The following is a 20,102-nucleotide window of genomic DNA, read 5'->3' on the forward strand; positions in this document are numbered from 1 at the left end:
TCAGCTATCAATGCCCCCACCTTTAAGTACTCTGTACCAATATTATTGAATACCTTCTATGTACCTGGTATTATGGGAATATAAGAGATTAGAATTTGTATATAAGATTCAATTTCCAGCATAAGCACAAATCTCTAGAAAAGCTAGACTAAAATAATAGAAAGGAAATGCAGGCAGAGTATGATAAATTTCATTATTCAGAGTGTTTTTGAATTAACATGGTTTTCCTCACTTTTTTTCTCTCAGGTATATACAGAGGTGGCTGTGACCTGTTGGTGAGGTCCAGGCTGGCCTTAGCAGATGGAGTGACCATGCAGGTGACTGTCAGAAGCAAAGAGGGAACACCTGTAGATGTTATCTTGGCTTCTGTTGGATAAGTTTTTACTGGGCGAGATGAAGCGGATGTCAGTGGGCACTGTCAGTGGGCTTTCAGGCCAGTGCAATGAATTTCCCAGAATCATACTTCTAAAAATTAATGACTTTGGAGAAGCAAATTAAATGTTTGGCCCTGAGCCAGCAGATCAAGGAAATGTCTGTCCTTATGCATGTCTTTCTGTTGTTGTTCCTTTTCCTTTTTATTACACTCAGTCAGCTTTGGTATAATAATAACAGCTTTGGGTGATCTTGAAAATCAGATACTATCCTATACCCCAGCTGCTTAACTTCATTATATTCTTTAATTTAATGTGTATCTGAAAGCTCCTGGCAATGTTGGAAAGCTTTTATCCCAGAGGGGTGGTAGGGGAGGGGGAGCCAGAGTCCACTTTTGTCAAAATTCATTTTTATTAATGGAAAATAAACACTTATTCCAGATTCAGTTGTTATACTTGAAGTTGTTAATAAAAAAAATTTTAAATAATTACTTAATAATCCTGTTTTTAACTAAGACAATGAAACTGTGGCTTTAAAAAAAAAGTATTCAGCACCATTTGCTCATAGGCCTTTCAGAATTTGTTCTTTAAGTTTCTGGAACTTTCCTGTGTGTAAAGTACAGGAATGGCTGAGCTACATGAGGAACCCTCTCTGGGACAACCAACGAGAAGTTAAGCAATCAGTATACATTCAGCCTGGTAACTTGGACTGGACAACGATCCCCTCCCCTCCACTCTAGCTCAGGAGGGACATTTCTAAGCACTGAGGTATGAAGAGTCCGACTGTCATTAGCTGGAAAGACCAGTCCTAGCAGCAAATAACAGTAAATCTCTGGCACAGATGCTGTTGGTCCTTAACGTCCTGTGATTTTAGGAAATTCTGTAAATAGTTTGGATTTAGTTCAATTTATTCAGAAATTAAACATGTTTAATAAGGTTAAACTGCTCTGCCAGAGTAAATGTCTGCTGGTTTAGTATCCTTATAAAAACGTATATATAATACATGTAGGTAAATCATAGTCTTAAGGTATACTTAGAATACTGCATTACTTAAACTACGATCTAACAAAATGTCTACAATTAGAAGCAGCTGCTGAAACTAAACCCAAAGTTATGACAAGGGAGACTCACTCTCACTTGAAGGCGTGCCGCTTAGAGAACTTAAAAAACCACGTGCCCTTAAAGCCATTCAAGGAGAGGTTAAGGACACACCTTCTCCTCATTCTTACACTAAATATAATTCCAATCAGGTTGGGCCAGAAATTAGCATTTCTGAATATTTCAGAAAAGTCCACAGAAGCATTTCAAAGACTTATGCAAAAGCACGTCTGTCTGTCTTCTTTCTACAAAAGTGATTAGTGGTGCTCATCAGAATTTCCTAATACCACAAAGACAAGGGCAGGTCCATACACTTGATCAGATGTCAAAGGAACAGAAAGTGGACTATTAGGTCACCCTTAGAGTTTCTGCTGGCTTTTTACTACCTGCTGTTCACCAGTGTGAGTCAGGTGGACTTTTGTGAGAGAATAGTGTCTGGTGGCCAGGACCTCTTTTGGGCATTTCTTCCTAAGTGGAGTACACAACAGGTAAGGGAATGGGGGAGGTAATACAGGGAAGCTACTCTTTCCAGCTCAGAAGGAGTTGATGAAGCCCATATATGCATTCAAGAAGCCCATGGGATCCTCTAGCTGTGGATAGTGGCTAATGTGGTCATCCAGAATCGACACTGTGGACCGCGGCAGCGTTTTCCTAGTGGAAGAGAACAGCACGTAGGTAAACTTGAGGCTGGAGGGAGGGGGAGGGATGTAAGCCAGTGGGCAGCCCTAGTAAATGCCCCTGCGGACATACCACACTGGAAGGAACCACAAAGAGCTTATTCACCTTCTACTTTGGAATTGTATCTTAGGCAGATAAACCCGCCAATTCCATTTACGACGTATACGGACTAGTTTTTAAATGCTCGTATTCCAACAGACAACAACTTGAAAATATAACACTTATGCAACACATGTCAAAGCAGGATGACTTCCAGCTCCTTAGAGAAGCATGAGGCATCAAACAAGTAGGCCACTTAGCAACTCACTGTCCAAGTAAAGATAACAAAAGACCTTGCTTAACCTGAGGTGAGAGAAGGTATTTTGTTTAAAATTAAATGCAAGCTGTTTATTACTGGGTTGTTTCTACTAGGCCATGTGAAGGTATGGAACATTTTTATGTGACATAGTCAAGATCTCATATTCCGACACCTTCTGAGTAAGTACCAAAAGAGAGTAACAACCAATAAGAAGGCACTTTTCCACAGCTCAGTCTCCCCAGCAGAAACCAACAAGTTGGCTTTACAATCAGACTTAAGCAAACATTTCTTAAAGTACATCCACTTCCATTCCTTGGTTCACATGATAGCTTTTTCTTACCTGTACATCTCTGAATATGTAGTGACCATGATAGTGAAAACAGACTCTATAAACCAAGAAAATGTATAACTGAGTTTCTTGATCTTTACATTATGCAAGAGTAAGATTCCCCAACTCATCCTTTTATTATGTGTTTCCTGGATGAACAGCCAGTGAGTTCAGAGGAGACTAGAGCAACAGCCCTCGACAGGCAGTCCTGTTCACCACCGGCAGGCTGAGGTACTAACAAAACAAAGACCCCTGGGGGAGACTCACCTGTACAGCTCCAAAAACTCCGGATAGGGATTCACCGGATCCAATGGCCCATAGATAAAATGAACTAGGAAGGGGAAGAGGAATGAATTGTTAACAGCACACATCTATTCTCCCGCTCCTACCCTAAAATTAACTACCCCTGCAAAAAATAGATTTTCTTTAATTTGGTAATAATTGAGTAATAACAGAAAGCCTAGCTTCTTTCAGTAAGTAGGTTCTGAGAACAAGCCTTAAAATTAGTCCACTTGGCACTTTTTCTTCCATAAACAGCCACTCAGCCCCTCCTCCATCTCTTCTGTGCCCTGGACCAAAAGGAATAAGCCCCAGTTCCAACATTCTCTTTCTATAAATCCAGAATACTGTCATTCTTGAAGTCTCTCTCTTCAGTTACAATTACCCTTGAAGTTTGAAATCAACCAATAATATCGTGAATGCTAATTACGTTGTGTGTGACATAGTACAATGAATTTCTTTTTAAACCCGTTAAGAATGAAGAGACAAGTGAGCAGAGACCACCTATAGCCTCTTGATTAGTAATCTCAACAGCCAGCCTTCCCAGCAGTTCAGTACTGAACATGGCAGCCGCTGACAACACACAGCACAGAAACCAGTCTAACTCCCACTCCTGACAGAGACACCAGCTCCCTCTGCAATAGGCGCTCCATGTTTCATATACTTCACTTGACTATGCAGGTCACTGGTGTTCCAGATGTTGGGAACAGGGTTGCCAGATAAAGGATGGCCAGTTACATTTGAATTTCAGATAAATAATGATTTTCTTTTTTAGTATGTCTCAAATATTGCACAGCACATACTTACCCTAATTATGTATTTGTTGTTTATTTGAAATTCAAATTTAGCTGGGGTATCTTGTATCTTTACTTGCTGAGTCTGGCAGTTATCTTAACCCCATCATCCCTCAGTTTTCCTATCAAGAGATAATATAGAAATACTCACTGGGAATAGTTACAGAGGCCAGAGCTCCCACCCAGCGTCGTCTAAACTTCTTCCTCTGATTGATGTACTGCAACAGACTGTAGGACACGAAAGTCAGCAAGAGTAGAACAAGAAACGTCTATTGTTTGTTTATAGGGATGCAGAGGCCTGACACGAACCACAAGGAACACAATCTATGTTTTCTTAATCCAGAAGCAACTTGGCATTCCTGGGATGGCCCACTTAATTTACTTATTTCTGTAAACCTCTGGAGTAAATCACCATGTGGCCATGGCAGTGACCATGCCTCCTATCAGTGTAAGAATTAATGGTTCTTTGTGTTTATTAAACAGGGAATGAGATCTGGGAAGGCTGGAAGTTACTCTGGATTATATGTGTCTAAAGTCTGGGCCTAAAGTCCAATTTTGACTCCACTACTAACTAGCACTGTAACTCAAAAGTTGTTAGTAACACAAACACATGTCTTTCACCTCAGTTTCCTCATCTTTAAAATAAGAGGACTGAACTACATGATCTCTAAACTGATATCCACCTGTAAAATTCTCAGTGGAGAAGTTCATGAGCACAAGGCTTCATTTTCTGCATTTCATCTGACTACAGATAAAACGGAGGAGGATTCCTCTTCCTACAGTGTCAGATGTCATAGCTACATTGTAGAACTCAAATTCATGTATTCTAATCATTCTGCCTGGCAACTCCAGGACAGTTATTTTCGTGAATTTCAAATTTCACCTCTTAGAAATGGTATTTACCTTTTGGGAAACATAAGGGAATTTTAAAAGAATGTTTTGTTTGTTTTTCAATTTTTTTGTATTAAAATGAATCCTTAAGGATCCCGTGGGAGTTAGGGGTGGGAGGGAGGAATGGCTCCCTCGACCTCCCAATTCCTATCAAAGCCCTCAGTTAAAACACTGGAAGCAACACTGACCCAGCTGGCAAAAAGACAGGGCCTTATCTCAAGTAGTTAAGGATACACCATCTCTAGGCCCCTCTGTGAAAGCAGCTAGATGCTTGTTTGAACCAACACATGGGAATTATTTGTACAACTGCCCTTCTCAGTCCCTGTTGCTACAGAAAAGACATGAAAAAGGAAGCGATTTGTACTTTGAGAGGCATTAGGCACCTTTCACGATTGTGATTAGATGTTCTGAAGCATTTACTATTGACGAAAGGTCCAAAGACGGATTTACCAGAGTCAATCGGCCAGTTACAAACTGAATTAGCATTAGAATTTGCAGCTGTTTATTCAAACTTTTTGTGCCAAATGGCTTCGGCTCAGAGCTCACTCCATTCTCAGTTTCTTTCTTCTTAGAAAGTACAGAGCATGAATTTTTGGTTTGCCTCATAGGTCATCACCAATCTTCTTAGGAGAGGGAGAGCCAGCAAGAACAAGCAGTCCCACATCGTTCCCCACTTCCAAAAAAGCCTCTCTGGAAACCAAAGCAGAGGGTTATTTCTTACCTGTCGATAACCAAGTTGCCGTCATTGTTGCGTATCCCTGCCCACATGTCCCACAGCTCACTCTCAGAGGGTCGGGTGTATGGCCCAAAGACTGGGGTGAGACTAAATGAGTCCAAAAAAGCAGAAAGATAAGTGTGAGAAGAAATCAGTATGTCAAGTACAATTGGAACCTCAGGTCGTGTCTGTCTGACCCTTGTCCGACCGATCTATGGATTCCTTCTACTACTGGCCTGGCAAGTGGTCAGCACCTTTGCTTTCAATATCAAACTCTTAAGATTTGGCCCAGAATTTTAATGGCAGCGACATTTCAGCACATTGTTCGCAGGCTGAAGTGAATCAGTCTCTGACAATGACTTACCCTCTAGAGAACACGAAGAAGTTCATCAGCCGCGTGAGGATGGGTGACAGCATGCCTCCATCTTTGAGAAGCTGTAGGTGTAAAAGTAAAAATCAAGACTCCAGAAAAGAAGACAACCAGCCCGGAGAAAAGGTTTTATACTAGAAGAAGTAAAAAAGAAGTGTAGCCACATCTTCTACTCAAAGGTTTGATCACTGGCTTTCAGTTTTTTGTTTTGCCTACCCGAATTCTTTTCTCTTGGAAGACAAATGTATTTCCGATTCCCTTTAAGGTTACATTTCTGCACTTCACTAAGTCCCAATACTAAAGTCCCAAAGACTTTTAACTGATATATTCAACTTCAGACTAGGATCCCCATTTGTTCAAACATGCTAATGACACAAATCTTTAGATAGCGGTATTTCTCCAAATACATGTTGATCTCTTATTCTCAGAAATAAGGCTTTATTCATCTAGGGGCCACTTCCACTGCTTTATTTGCATAAGAAGGAAAAAATTAACTTCATTAACATAAATTCATGAAGAAATGTTTTTAACTACAGCCCATGACAGCAGGTATGACCCTTATAAAGGTTCTAGTATTATTTATGTCAATATAAATCCTAAAAACTAAAGATCTAGTCAGTGGAAGAACCAACCTTTTGGAGAAGGAGAGGACGGTGAGTCTCAGGAAATATACCTGCAGGAGAAGAGACTTAAGTTAGTCATTTACTAACAGTTTTAGGCCAAACACAGGTCCATCATCAGAGACTATCCACCCTATTCACTGTCATCTTAGGGGCTTTTACTCCCAAAAACAGAATTACAAATAAAAACTTAGTGCTGTTTATTAGTAAAATGTATTACTCCTCCAGGGAATTCTGTGTCTAACAGGTCAAATTCTATCCCCCTGGGATTCCTTTCCCCACTGTAGAGAAAGGGGAAAATATGTGCATGGTCATCCACACTGCCGATGACTAGACTCTGACCCCCCTTAGCATTTCCTCCCATTCCTCAGAGTACAGACTGTCACTAATGATTCGGGCTACAAAGGAAACCAGAGATTTTTCAGGAAGTGTAGGTCCTTAAAAAAAAAAAGAGTTCTTCATTTACCATTTTTTCCCCCAGAGTCCATGGGAGAAAGCCATGAGCATTACCAATGGAGGGACAAACAGACCCCTCTCCCCGTCTGCCCTTAAGGTATTCAGGGGACACTTGAATACCCATGGACTGACAAGCCAGGCTCAATGGCAGGTGAAAACGAACATCTCCAAAAGGTCTCATCAAGGGTTCACTAACTTCTAACTGAAACTTGGCACTGCTGTGAATTAAAGAGTTTATGAAACAAAGCACAGCAGCATTTAGAAGCACCTGTGGCTTCCTTTCAACTGTCTGCCTCGCCCACTGCAGTTGCTACAGAGATGGCAAAAGAGCACATGCTCCTCACTACTTCTAATCACAGTTGTTGCCAGACCCACCACACGATCTTGCTGTAAAATATGTTAAACACACTTAAAAAGAAGCACATCTTATTATCACACAGCTTTTTATTAACTTATGTCAATAAATCAGTTATTCATTTTATTTTCTATATTTTAAAACATTATTCTGAGAAAGGGTCAGTAAATTTCATCAGACCACCCAAGCAGTTCACGGCACAGAAGAGGCAGAGATCCCCTCGTTTAACTGTGTCCGTTTGCAGTACCATCGGATTTATATCCACTTAGATGTCACTGCCGTATCTGAACGTGGCCCTTCCAGGCTACACCTCACTCTTCCCCCACCTCCAAGGCAATTACCTCCATTTGACAGACAGAGGCTCTTGATGGTAAGTCGACCAGATCGATTCTGCTTGAACCTAAGAGACGAGAGGGAAACACACGGCTCACTGAGCGGACATACGCCAATGCAGAGGCTGAAGACGATTCTGAAGAGGGAACAGGGCCAGGAAGAGCCCAGAACAATGCACCACCCCCATCTTCAATGAGTGAAACATGTGAATCATACAGAAGTCATGGCTTCACTGACCTGTAGAGCAACTCCTGAGCCACGATATCCCCGTAGTCATGAGACAACAAGTTGATCCTGCGGTTCTGGAGCCCCAGATGCCGCAAAAGCGCCTCCACGATGCTGGCCTGCTCGAATATGGAGTAGTGATGCGGCCTCTAGGGAAAGAACAGCCCAGGTACAGAGGGTGAAGTCGGGGGGAGGGGGGGTGTGCAGATCTGTCTGCCAGCCTGACCCTCCGTCCTCACCCACTCCCACCCCCAACACTGTCCTATCTAGATGCGGCTTACCGGTTTGTCACTGAAGCCAAAGCCTAGGAAGTCAAGGGCAATCACTCGATGAAATCTCAGGGTTAGACCTTCCCAAATCTACAAGAAAGAAAGGAATGGTTCGGTCCTTCCAATCCTGCTCCTCCTCTTCTCCAACCTACAGCAGCAAAGGAGTTTCATCCCTATCTCAGCTTAACAAACAGACTTTGATAAAGGGGAAATCTCATGAAACCACAGGCCCACAGATGATCCTCTTGGAAAGTGCTTTATTTCTAATAATTAATCTCCATTGACGGAGGAACTCTAGCATTTTTAACTTGGCAATGATCCCTCCCAGATTGCCAAAGACTTTAACTTCCTTTCAGTAAATGAGAAACAGTTCTACATTTAATCCTATTTTATTAAGCAATTCAAAAATGCAACAGCCTTCCAGTGCTGACAACAAAATCCTTGATTTTTAGATTTTTAAAGGCATAGTTGGACCTAAAAGTCTGATTTCATTACCTTGTACCAATCATAGCTGGATGTTGGAAAGCCATGTAAAAGCACGACTATCTCTGGACTTCCAACCACACCCACAGAGTCTGGGAAGAAGGAGAGAGATCTGTTAGGCCGACTCCCTATAAAAATAACTTTGGAGATATTAAAATTCAAGTAATCTAGTATAAAGGACAAGAAACCTTGAACCAATTAATGAAATTTAAATAACATATTTCTTTTTAAAATGCAAACTTACTGCTTTAGGTAAGAATAGGCATTTGATTATTTTCTTTTATTCTGTATATTTAAAAATTGTAAATATGGTATTTTATAATAACTTTAAATGGAGTAAAATCTATAAAAATATCAAATCTCTATTTTGTACACCTGAAACTAATATTGTAAGTCAACTATATACTTCAATGAAAAAAAAATTGTAAGTAGCAGTTTATATAAAAATACTTGAAGGCAGTCTGCTTACTTTCACCTAGATTTTTTTTAAGTACTTCCCCATTTCTCTCTTTATTCTGTATTAACATGTAAATTCTTTTTCCACAGTAAAAAGTTTCATAGTTACAAGGATATATTCATAACCTACAAACTATAAATTCTTTGTACCTTATCACTCACAAAAATTTTCTAAAATAAATGAACTTTTCCTTAACCTGTTGAGCACCTCAGTTTATGCCATTTGTCCAATACTTTTATTTCTCAAAGAGGCAACTCAATCTAGTATTAAAAGGGTAATGCTCAATTATTGCAAAATTCTAACAACTATTAAAAAAGGTTAATCAATATAGACATGGGAACATTTGTTTAATGCATAAAAATCTTTTAAATTAACCAAATATTTAAACAGTAAGTAGCCTTGCTAATAGTATTAGATTAAAACTGATACATTCATATACTGCCAGTAGCATGAGAATTTCTTAATGAAGTTTACAAAAATTAATTTACAAGCAATTAAAAATATTATATACTTTAGCCTAGGAGTCTTATTCTTGAGAATACATGCAAATACAATCCATGCAAATAAAATCATTCCATTTACAAGTAGTACAGACTGAAAAAAGTAAAAAAAAAAACACATATATGAAGATTTTCCCTCAAAATTAACTATTTAAAACATTGAAAAACTGGAAACCTAAATGACCAACATAAAGAAAATTATATACTTACTTAATCGAATATAGCAAATGAGAGAAGGTCAGGAGCAATAATGAAAAACGGTTTATGACAAACATTTTTCGTTATTGCTCTTGACCCCCGCTCAAAAGAAATCTTTTCCAATCTCGTTTCTCAGTTTCTTTACCTATAAAATGAGGTGAATAGCACCAATCTCCAAATACTGTTGTAAAGATTAAATGAAATAATGAAGGTTGAAAACGCCTAGCATATGGTAATTACTTGATAAGCAGCAGACATAACAATAACTATTACCAAATTAATTTATATAGAGGTGTAAGACAAATCACATTTAGTTATGCATATAACAAATAATCTTTATAGAAAACAATACAATGACGTCAGGGATGCGGGGAACAGAACCAGTGGCAGCTCCATCTGTGAATACTGTTTCTACCACCTGACGCTAGGGGCGCTCAAAAGAGCAAACCAGTACTATCTATCAGTACAAATCAGGCTACAAAGAAAAATTACATGAACAAGTCAGTCCACGGAGACTGGAATCTCAATTCCACCACCCTTCCCCTCCCAGCAGTTTTCTTTGAGTTTTATTGCATCAGGTTAAGGAGGGGGATTATCCATTCCTTCAAGCGCCTACAGGAAAAGGGGGTTTCCCCTCCATCACCGAGGGGCAACGGAGACCAACGGGCACAAAATAAGTACCTCAGTGGGACCCACAGGACCTTTACATGCAGAGGGTTCCAAGAGTCCTGTTCTTACCTTGGTAGAAGATGCGCAGTCCCTTGTAGGTAAAAAACTTGCCTGACGACTTCCATGAGTGAAGAGCAGGGGAAAGCTGGGGGGGCGGGATGTGCAGATAGGCTGCAAGCAGGGGTACGGCCAGCAGCCCCACCTGGACCCACCACTCCCTCATCCTGTAGGAAAATCAGACACCAGGGTAAGCAGCTGTGTGACCCTGCACACACTTCTACAAGCCCCTGGCTGGTAACACAGGTAGGGAATTTCTGTATCACATGGTGACTACCTTGTCCTCCACGTCAACCATGGCAGAAACCTTACCAAGGAGAATATAAATGCACTCTGCCTGCTATGGCAACCACCATATTTGCCCACCAGTCTAATTTTAAGGAAAAAAAACATTATTTTAATATGTAATCTTCCCCCTCAACTTCCCCCAGCTTTAACCCCACAGCCCCTCCCCTTGTGCTCTTCGAAAGACCTGCTATAGAGGTTTTATGTAAAGTAAAAGGATGATAAGTTTTGTGCATCTTTTCTTTAGCTTTTATCAAGGCTTGGAGGGGTGCGGGAGAGTGCAAATTTCCTCCATATTTACTCTAAAAGCTCTACCACCTACCCACTGCCCCCCCACCAGTAAAATGTTTTACATATATGTATATTTTTTATATTAATGTTTAAAAAAACAAAGATGCATTAACACCATATGTCCTTAAGCAGAGAGCTACTCTTGATTTTTCAATATTTATCAACCCTCTGACTCCAGTGAAGCCTCGTTTGGTACTGGATTTGAGCTGAGAAACCGCTCAGGGTAAAAAGTCTATGAGAGTAAGACTGCAGGTGCACCGTATATTCCAATATAAGCAGCTTTGTCATGACCCTGAATATCTGATCTCTCAAGAGGTCAGGGCAGAAGATTATATTTCTGCTTTTCTTAGCAGACTCTTGAGGAAGCTCTCATTTATTTAATTTCTTAGGACTCCCCTTCCTCCCACCTCCCCTCCCCCAAAAAAGGGCAGAGCATCTGGGAATTGATTTTGTTGGGGGAGGAGAGCACTAATACACACACCCAACCTTCCCATGCCCAGGACGTCAAAGTTCCACATCAATTTATTCACAATGACAAGGGCTAAACAGGAATTAGAAACAATTCTCTGTTTCTAGCCTGTGACTCCTGATGGTCACCAGGGAAAGAATTACCAATAGAATGGAAGTTTCTCTCAAATAGCCAGAATGGAAATACCTTCTAAAACTAAAATAAGGGCTGTCCAGAACACAGAACTACAAATAAGGGGGATTAATGGTTAAAGTCCCAGTGGAAATGCCTTTGTGTCTGTACACACACCCTCTACCATATTACCTGTAATCTGGCCAAGATCCCTAACAAGCTAATCCAGCTCACGAAATATTTATTTATTTCAGAGTTTAAAAAAAGAACAAAAGTAAACCTGTGGTTTCACGTCATTTAGAAAAACTCAGTTCCTTTGCCTATTTTTTAGGCATCACTAGAGCAGTCTTTTTTCTTTTTTTTTTCCCCTCCAAAGTACCTACCCACAAAACAGACCTAGTGATTTGGTTCTACCTTTCAAGGTAGTATTAAGAAATTATTTTTAAAGTGCCCCAAAAGTGATCATTATATCACAATATTCACCCTATAATTGTAGCAGGCTACATCCCAGTATCTTCTTGAAAGATGAGATGACAAAAAAGTATTAGGTTTAAATTATCGTTTACCAGCGCTATCTGTCCTGTACTTCAGCTAATACCTTTTCACCTGCATATTTCATCACTCCTTATCTCCCCCATACTTCTTATCTCATTCATTCCCCATTCCAGCCGAATATCTGCAATGACTCAGCAGAGAGCCTAGGAGGGGATAATAGGGGAGCGAGCAGCAGGAGGCTCCCGCGCTCCCAGGGTCGGGGGTGGGAGAGGAACACACTCCTCCCGGAGTGGGGGGTGGGAGAGGAACACACTCCGCTTCTGGATACCCTCCTCTCCCCGCACTTCACACCGTCCTTCCCTTTCACTCGAGGAGAGCAGAGGCAACCCCTCAGGAAGTCGCCTTCTGTCTCAATTACCTCAATAAAAAATGCCCCTAACAACATTTTAGGGCTTTTAGTAGGGAAGCAATCAGGCACTCAGTAGGCAAAATGGATTAAACATTTCATGACTAAAATGTCCATTATTTGATGAGCCCTGAGTCAAGAGTATAAATTCAGCAAACCTTCCGGAAATTAATGAACCTTTCCGAGCCTCTATTTCTTCATCTTGTAAATAGGAAAAATACACTCAAATCTGCATACTTTACAGCATCGCAGTGAGGCCATGAACTACTTTGTAAATAATTGCCAACAATTTGTGTGTAACATTATGGCAGTTTGGTCAAATCATTCTCACTTGGGTGCTCATTACTAAAATGTCAAAAAATACTTACGCCTCGGTGGTAAGACACTGTTAAGTTCTAGTCACACCTATGCGGTTAACTCACGCCACAGCGACACCAGGGTCTTTAAATCCTAAATCGCGGCAGGGTAATACCCAGGTCTTGAAATCCTAAATCACACCACTGCAACCCGGGGTCTCGAAATTCTAAACCGCACCAAGGCGATGCCGGGATCTAGAAACCTTAAATCACGTCAGGATGATATCCGCGATCTCCTAAATCACGCCAAGGTGAAACCCGGGTCTAGAAACACTAAATCGCGCCAAGGCGATGCCAGAGTCTACAAATCCTAAATCGCGTCAAAGAAAACCCCAGGTCTAGGAACGCTAAATCGTACCAAGGTGGTGCGAAGGTCTAAAAATCCTAAATCACGCCAAGGCAATGCCGAGGATCTAAAAATCTTCAATCGCGCCAGCGCGATGCAGGGTCTAAAAACCCTCAATCACGCCAGGGCGATCGATGCTCGGGTCTAAAAATCCTCAATCACATCAGGGCGATGCCACGGTCTAAAAATCCTAAATTACATCAGAGTAATACCAGTGTATAAAAATCTGAGTCCAGAAATCCTCAATCGCGCCAGGGCGATGCCGAGTTCTAAAAATTCCAAATTACATCACAGCAATACCAGGGTCTAAAACTCCCAAGTCACTCAGGGCAATGCTGGGGTCTAGAAATCCTAAATTACGCAGGGCGACGCCAGGGTCTAGAAACTCTTAATCACAGGAGAGCAATTTCTAAATCGAAGTCTAGAAATCCTAAACCAGGGAGATCGGGCGTTCCGAACATTCTACTGTCTGCAGGCGACACATCCCCTCCCAAGTAGGTAGGTAGAGCGGGCTCAGAGGACAGATATGCACGCTCCCCGATCCCAGGAGATTTTCCCTCCACTGCAGGAGTCATGGTCTGGTAGCCCCAGTTCGGACCAAGTCCCACGAGCTAGCCCGCATCCAATTTGGGGACAGCGGCTCCAATCCAACCAGCCACACGCACACACACACACCCTGCGCGTGCCGCGGCACCCACCTGCGGAGGCGATCTCGGCGCACCATGGTGGCGTCTTATCCCATGCCGCCTGCACACCCGCCGGGAGCAAAGGGCGCGCCGCAGCACCCGCAGCCGCGCAGGGTCGGCCGGCAGCTGGGCACAACCCACAGCTCGCGAGGGCGGCGCGGCCGCGGCAAGCCGCAAGCAGCTATCGGGGTGTGCGCTGCGGCAATGAGCAAGGCGCGGTTGCCGCAGAGGAGGCGCCGCCCGCCGACAGGCGCCGGGATGCGCTGGTGGCCGCCGCAGCGCCGAGCGAGCGGGCACCGACTTTTAGAGCCCACCCGGGCCCCGCCCCTGACCCGCCCACTGCGCTGCAGTGCCCCTCCTGCGGCAGACACCGCCCCTCCCCGCAGCCCCGCTCTGCCGCGAGGGTGAGGCGCCCCCTCCCACAGAAGCTCCTGCGGGGGCACCTTCAGGGGTGTTGACCCCTCCCATCACCCCACTGCTAGCTGACGGCCCCCAACTCTAGCCTCAAGTTCTGCGGCAAAAATCCTCATCTGGCAAGTTAATGTCTCAGGAAAAGACCACAGACCCCTGAGACCCCAACACTCCCCTTAGACCACCCATAGGCCCCCCAGCCCCAGAGGTGGACGCTCAACCTCAAATACGGTGGACCCAAGGCTGCCGCTGTGGCACCCACGCCAACAGGGGCTCTGAACTGCGCGAGTGGCCAGGCCAAAGCAGCGGTCGGCCAGCGCCCAGACACCTAGGTCCTTAACTACGGGTACCCACCAAGGGCACAACCAAGGGCTAGGAAACGACAAGCTCGACTGGACCTACAGCCCAGCTAATCAGTGATTCATGGGGGCAGCCACTCTGGAGCAAAAAGGGCCAAACTTGCGGGAAGTCTGGGCTTTCTCGCTCGGCCGCCGCAGCGCGGGCCCCTTTCCCCTGCGGCAGCGCAACGTTGCGGGCAAGCCAGAGCCCGGCCGCAGCCCTCCCGCGGCACCCGCTCCCAGCACCGGCCCGTCCTGCGCCAGAAAGAACAAATGGCACGATTATGAGACTAGAGCTCCCTTTACTTATGTAAGATTGAATCACAATGTGAGGGCCCCAGTGGTACAGAAAAGGGAAGGATTTTTTCCCCTTCATCTATAATCCTTTAAAAAGCATCTATTACGCCTTTAAAAAGTATAGAGAATCACAGTGTCTGTGCTCGTCTTCTGTCTGTAAATTGAAATTCTGACGAACGTGCAGGCTGCGGCGGGCGAGCCAGGCAGCCCGAGCAGGGCCGGCTCCCTCCAGCGGGGGCGCTGCAGGCCTCTCTTCCGCTGGCGCCCGCAGGGGCCACCCCGCTACTCCGCTCCTCCAGCGCGGGCAAGCAGGAGTCTGGACATCTGGGCAAAACGCCGGGCTGGGCGAGCCCACCGGGCACCTCACAGCGCGTCAGGGAGCTGAGGGCCACCAACCAGACATAGAAGAAACCACCATTTATAAGCGTGTCACCAAAATGTGTGGCGCGGTCCAGGGTACGCTTCTATTAGTCTCGATTCAGAGGGTCATGAAACCAATGTTTATTTAGCACCTCTTGCGCCCTAAGGACCAGGGACGCAAAGACGAAGGAGAAACAGCCCCTGGCTCCACAGCAAGATGCTGACCATCCGGTGGGGATACCACCCAAGAACTGTCGCTGCTTAAATTTCCCCTTTAATTTCCTTGCAGCATTTTGTGACAGGTCCCCCCCCCCAAACATGCAAGCCCCTCAAAGGCTGAGCCCAAGCATTATTCACCTTTTGTATCCCCAGAGCCCGCCTCGGCGCTGGCCACAAAGCAGGCCCCTAATAAATACTGCATGAATAAGTACAAGAATTTGAGGGCGCACAGGGGAGGAAGTAATTAAGGAGAGGGGGGGAAAGGGTTGTCTTGAATGATGAATAGACATTTACCAGAGACAAAGAGCATTCCAACCAGAGGGGACCGGATTCGCGAAGCACTGGAGACCCAGGACCGCACAACCTTTGGGGAAAACTGCAAGTCCTTTGGGTTGGGGCGCTGACAGGGAAAAGATTAGGCTAGAAAGAGTACTTCATCCTAAGGAGTTTGCAATTTGTCCTAAGGAAAAAAGAGAAGCCACCGATAGATTTAAACCCTTTATGGCCTTAATTGGTTACTTAACGAAATTTAAATTACTTCCCTTAACAAGGGGAGGATTACCTCTCTTTACTAACCACCATCTTTTAAGGGCTGAATTAATTACTTAACAAAATTTAAATCGGTCCTTTCAACAGAATAAAGACTTCCCTATTTTAACTATTAATAACAAACTCGGCATTATATTTTTTTCCATATTTATTATCAGTGGAACCTGAGTCCTACGAACAATTCCGCACTTTCATTCTCACCAGGCCAGAATCACCAACCTCCAAGATGAAGGCGATTTTGTATTTAATGGACTGAGTGCTCACAAAGGATCTTATTCTGAAAGCCCGGGAATATGTCCACCCACATGGAAAAAGTGGGCAGACAGGAGGGAAGACCCCTGGGGGGAGGGCCGGGAGGCGGAGGGATCAAGGGAAGCTCTTGAAGACAATGGGAATCCTAAGTCAACACTCAAGAAAAACCCTCCTGGACAGAGTGCTAGGAAAAACCTCCTTGGAGAAGGCGGGATAGAGGTTGAGAAGGACTTCAAACCCGCAACTCGTTTAGGCGAAGGAAGCGTTCCTATTTGGAAGAACCTTCCAGCACAGAGGCAAAAAAGTAGTGGATACTATGAGTGAGATCAGCCTGGCTAAGGCCTGGAGAAAATGCTAGCGAGAATGCCCCAGGAGCCAAACAGTTAATGGGTTTTCTAACTGTGCCTGACTTACAGAGAGAAGCTTCCTCCACGAGGGGAGAATCTGGCCCAAAGTATAAAAACCATTGGAGCGCCTGAGAAAACATGTAACCGAACATAAATCCAAAGCCTGCTTCTGGCTGGCACTCAGCGCACCCTTTCAGTTCTTGGATACAAACACCACCCTTGACCGACAGCACATGCAGCAGCATTCCCTCAAGCCGTAGCTTATCATACATTCCTGTCACATTCCAATTCTCACACAGTCCCACATAATAAGGCCTCAGATTTACGCAAAGGTGAGGATAGAAAGCTTCGCATTTATCAGCTCATCGATGTGCAACAGCGGTGTGAGATTAGCAGGGCTGGTGCCACGGGTTCAACTATCCTATTTTTCGAACCCCAGTTTGAGACCCATAATATGACAAACACAAGGATATTTATAGAGAAGACAGGACAGAAGTGGGACTGCCACTTTCAAGCGCCGTAATTATCGATTCAAATTAACTAAAGAAGTTCAAGATGGGGGAAACCTGGTTGAACAGCAGCACATAAAGAGACTCAGGATTTTAGCCGACAGTGAGTCAATGTGATATGGCTCCAAAAGAGCCACTGTCGACTGTAGATATAATTAAAGAAGCACCCAGAAAAAGCTAATCCTGCTCTATTCTGCTAGTTGGACTTCACAGAATGTATTTTATTCCACAGAGCAGATATTAAGAGACACATGAACAGAAATTTGTTCAGAGAAGATCGACTCAAATGCTTTGCCAGTTCTGTCACTGAAGGTGTAACAGCTCTCATATTTTAAGCTCCTACTACAGCATAAATCTTCACCCAATTTATCCCTAATTCTCATAATAACTCGGCTAGATGAGTATTTTCATCTACATTTTTCAGAGAAAGATACAGCAGCTCAGAGCACTGTTAGTATGTGATGGGGCTGGGAACTGAACGCAGATGTGTCTGGTTCCAAAGCTGGCGTTCTTTCCACTACCCCACACTGCCTCCCTGTTTAAAATAACCGGGCATGTTTAGTCGGAAGAAAAGAAGCCTTGTGGAGTGAGTGGAAGAAGGAAATGTGTTAGCAGTCCTCAAATATTTGTGGAAGCAGCATTAGACATTTTATTCTGTACAGCTCCAATGAGTGCAAATTGTAGAGAAACAGATGTCGATTCAACATAAAGAATTTTCTAACAGTCGGGGGTGTCTAGAGAGACTGGGTAGCTCAGCCATTTTGAAACATGACAAGTTGGCGTTCACTAGGAGTCAGATGAATGCAGGAATGACCTTAAAGGTCTTTTCCCATCTGATAGAAACTAAAGCTCAAAGAGGTATTAAAACTTGACCAGGGTGACCCCTCCACTGAAGGGTCAAATCCACAACAAGATCTTCCCTGGTTGTCCCTCAGCCCAGAGCTCTTTGTACAACATGCTGTTTCATGCTGAGGGCAAGAAAAACTGAAGAAATTATCCATACAATCACATCAACCTCCCTCTCAATCAATTTAGCCCATATATCCCCAAAGCAACTGGTGTCTTCCTCTTCAAGCTCATTTTTGGGTAAAAGTCTTCGGCTGAAAAAAGAGTTCAAAAGAAAAGTGGGAGAGGAGAGAAGCAAGGGAGCTGAATAACCCATTAACCAGATAAGATAAACTTCACAGACAGCTAGCTGTTTCCAGAGATAACAGTATTGCCGGGCACCTCTAAAGTATCTTTACAAACCCAGTGCATTACTGGGCATATCCCATAATCCCACGTCTGGTACTGTTCTGCTGTTCCACACCTGGTGTACATCTTACACACTCACAGAGATAAATAGGTTGAAGGATTCGAAATAAAATCATATCTTACATTTTTATAGCTCTTTACCCTTTCATGTGTAGTATCTCATCTGATGTTCACCACAGTCCTCTAAGGAAAACAGCTTTCTTTCAGACTGACAAGCAATTTCCTAGTTGCCTAGGTAAGAAAGGGCTACAGCCCACAACCCACTTTCCTTTCTTTTTTTCAACTACTTTCCACATTAAATTATCCCTCCAGCCTGGATGAGTCAGCCAGAAGCAGGTGTTTCGCTTCTCCTCGATTTCTATCAACACCTCACACCTTCAGCTGTCCTCCCCCACCGTGCCCTCCAGTGTCCCCACCCTCGCCACTACAGCAGAGCTTTGTCCCGAATCCCGTTGCTACGCACTCGCTGGGCGCAGCCCCGCACTGGCCGCGACTCCGAGCGAAAACCACCCCGGGCCGGCGCCGTGCGGCCGCGCCCCCCACCCCTCTCGCCCGCGACACTCGCCCAGGCCCGAGTGGCTGCGACCTTTCCAACCACCAAGGATGTCCCAGAGCGGGAAGGCACAGCCTCCCGGGAACTCGAGACCCGTTTCCCTGGAGGGCTGGTCTAGCCGACTGAGTGATTCAACGTGGGAAGGGGAGTCAAACCTCGGGCGAGAGTTAGGGGACTTTGTATTCTTCTCCGCCCCGAGGTTCTGGGAGATGATGACCGAGGACCTAGCTCGCGTGGCCCTCGAGTGGCGCGCACACCTCTTGCGTTCACCCACCAACCCAGCGCAGCCCCGCACGCCCCAGCCTGTCCTCGCGGCCTCCTGGACCACTATTACTCAAAGTTTGGCCCCCAGGATTGGTGTGGTCCACGCACACTAGCCACATACCCACTCATCGGGTGGGCTGGGAGGGTGAGGGTAGAGGGCCACTCCTTCCCGCCTGTCTCCTACCTCATTCAGGTAAGACCTGGGCTACAAGACTCCATGTTTGGGGGACCTGGTTGCGCATGCGCTCCCTGCGACTGGAGCTTCGCCGGCCCGGTCTTCAGGGAAGACCCGGCCAAGCCACCGAATACCCGGCTCTGGGCTAGAGCGTCGCCACCTCGGCGCACCGGCCCCTCGCCCCCGAGCCCACCCTGTGCTGCAGCTTTCTCCCTGCCAGGCGTGAGCGCCACCTATTGTGAAGGGCATGAAATGGCAGGCCCCGCTTTGAATAAAGGATTGAATAAACGAATACACTTTTATACGGCCTAATCTGAGTACTTTTACATGATATAGCTGAAGGCCAAAGGAGTGATATTTTGATAGTTATTAAGTCGGCCGAGATCTTTGGCGAGACTTCCACATCTCAGACATTACCCTAACTTCATAGTTATTCTCAAGACTCCCAAATCTATGTCTCCAACCCTATCCTCTACCCCAAACCTTAGATCCATGTGTTTGCCTGTCTTCTGTTCTTCTTCACATGAATGGCACACACACATCTTCTACTCAACAAGGGCCAAGTTAAATTCACTACCCTTTCTCTGTCTCTTCCTTCCCACACTACAAACTGACCTCCCCCTTCCCCGGAACCTGTGCTTCCTTACATTTCTCTATCTTGCTTAATGGCATCGTTATCCACTCC

The 20,102-nt window shown here is 44.6% G+C and overlaps 2 protein-coding genes across 5 annotated transcripts in view; one reads left to right on the top strand and one right to left on the bottom strand.

Annotated features, from left to right (window-relative positions):
* The window catches only part of COPG2 (COPI coat complex subunit gamma 2), a 126,269-nt gene extending 125,407 nt beyond the window's left edge, over positions 1–862 (top strand). For both annotated transcript variants that reach the window (XM_010947528.3, XM_074367054.1), the window contains exon 24: positions 247–862. In XM_010947528.3, coding sequence (XP_010945830.1) covers positions 247–377 — 131 coding nt within the window. In that variant the 3' untranslated portion in view covers positions 378–862. The remainder of the gene's footprint in view (positions 1–246) is intronic.
* On the bottom strand, positions 765–19,519 carry MEST (mesoderm specific transcript). Of its 3 annotated transcripts, none has more exons than XM_045511057.2 (12): positions 19,427–19,519; positions 10,457–10,611; positions 8,576–8,655; positions 8,093–8,170; positions 7,824–7,960; positions 7,595–7,653; positions 6,455–6,495; positions 5,817–5,887; positions 5,459–5,560; positions 3,998–4,074; positions 3,041–3,104; positions 765–2,120 (listed from the first exon to the last, which is right to left on the bottom strand). In XM_045511057.2, exons 1-12 carry the CDS (start codon positions 19,429–19,431, stop codon positions 2,003–2,005), a joined length of 987 nt encoding a protein of 328 aa, XP_045367013.1. In that variant the 5' UTR covers positions 19,432–19,519; the 3' UTR covers positions 765–2,002. The 3 variants fall into 3 exon arrangements, with proteins under 3 accessions (XP_045367013.1, XP_010945828.1, XP_045367014.1); XM_010947526.3 differs by lacking the exon at positions 19,427–19,519 and adding an exon at positions 13,902–14,182; XM_045511058.2 differs by lacking the exons at positions 765–2,120; positions 19,427–19,519 and adding exons at positions 2,506–2,831; positions 13,902–14,183.
* Positions 19,520–20,102: the final 583 nt, after the last annotated feature.

The sequence above is a fragment of the Camelus bactrianus genome, chromosome 7, assembly GCF_048773025.1.
Source record: "Camelus bactrianus isolate YW-2024 breed Bactrian camel chromosome 7, ASM4877302v1, whole genome shotgun sequence".
NCBI classification, from domain to species: domain Eukaryota; kingdom Metazoa; phylum Chordata; class Mammalia; order Artiodactyla; family Camelidae; genus Camelus; species Camelus bactrianus.

What these genes read in the sequence shown, in the direction of transcription:
- MEST (XM_010947526.3), bottom strand. Translation starts at nt 13,927, where the DNA reads ATGGTGCGCCGAGATCGCCTCCGCAG. An exon ending in TTGGCTTCAGTGACAAACCG is followed by an intron (nt 7,961 to 8,092) that starts GTAAGCCGCATC and finishes TTCTTTCCCTAG; the next exon opens with AGGCCGCATCACTACTCCAT. An exon ending in CCTCTGTCTGTCAAATGGAG is followed by an intron (nt 6,496 to 7,594) that starts GTAATTGCCTTG and finishes CTTCTCCTGCAG; the next exon opens with GTATATTTCCTGAGACTCAC.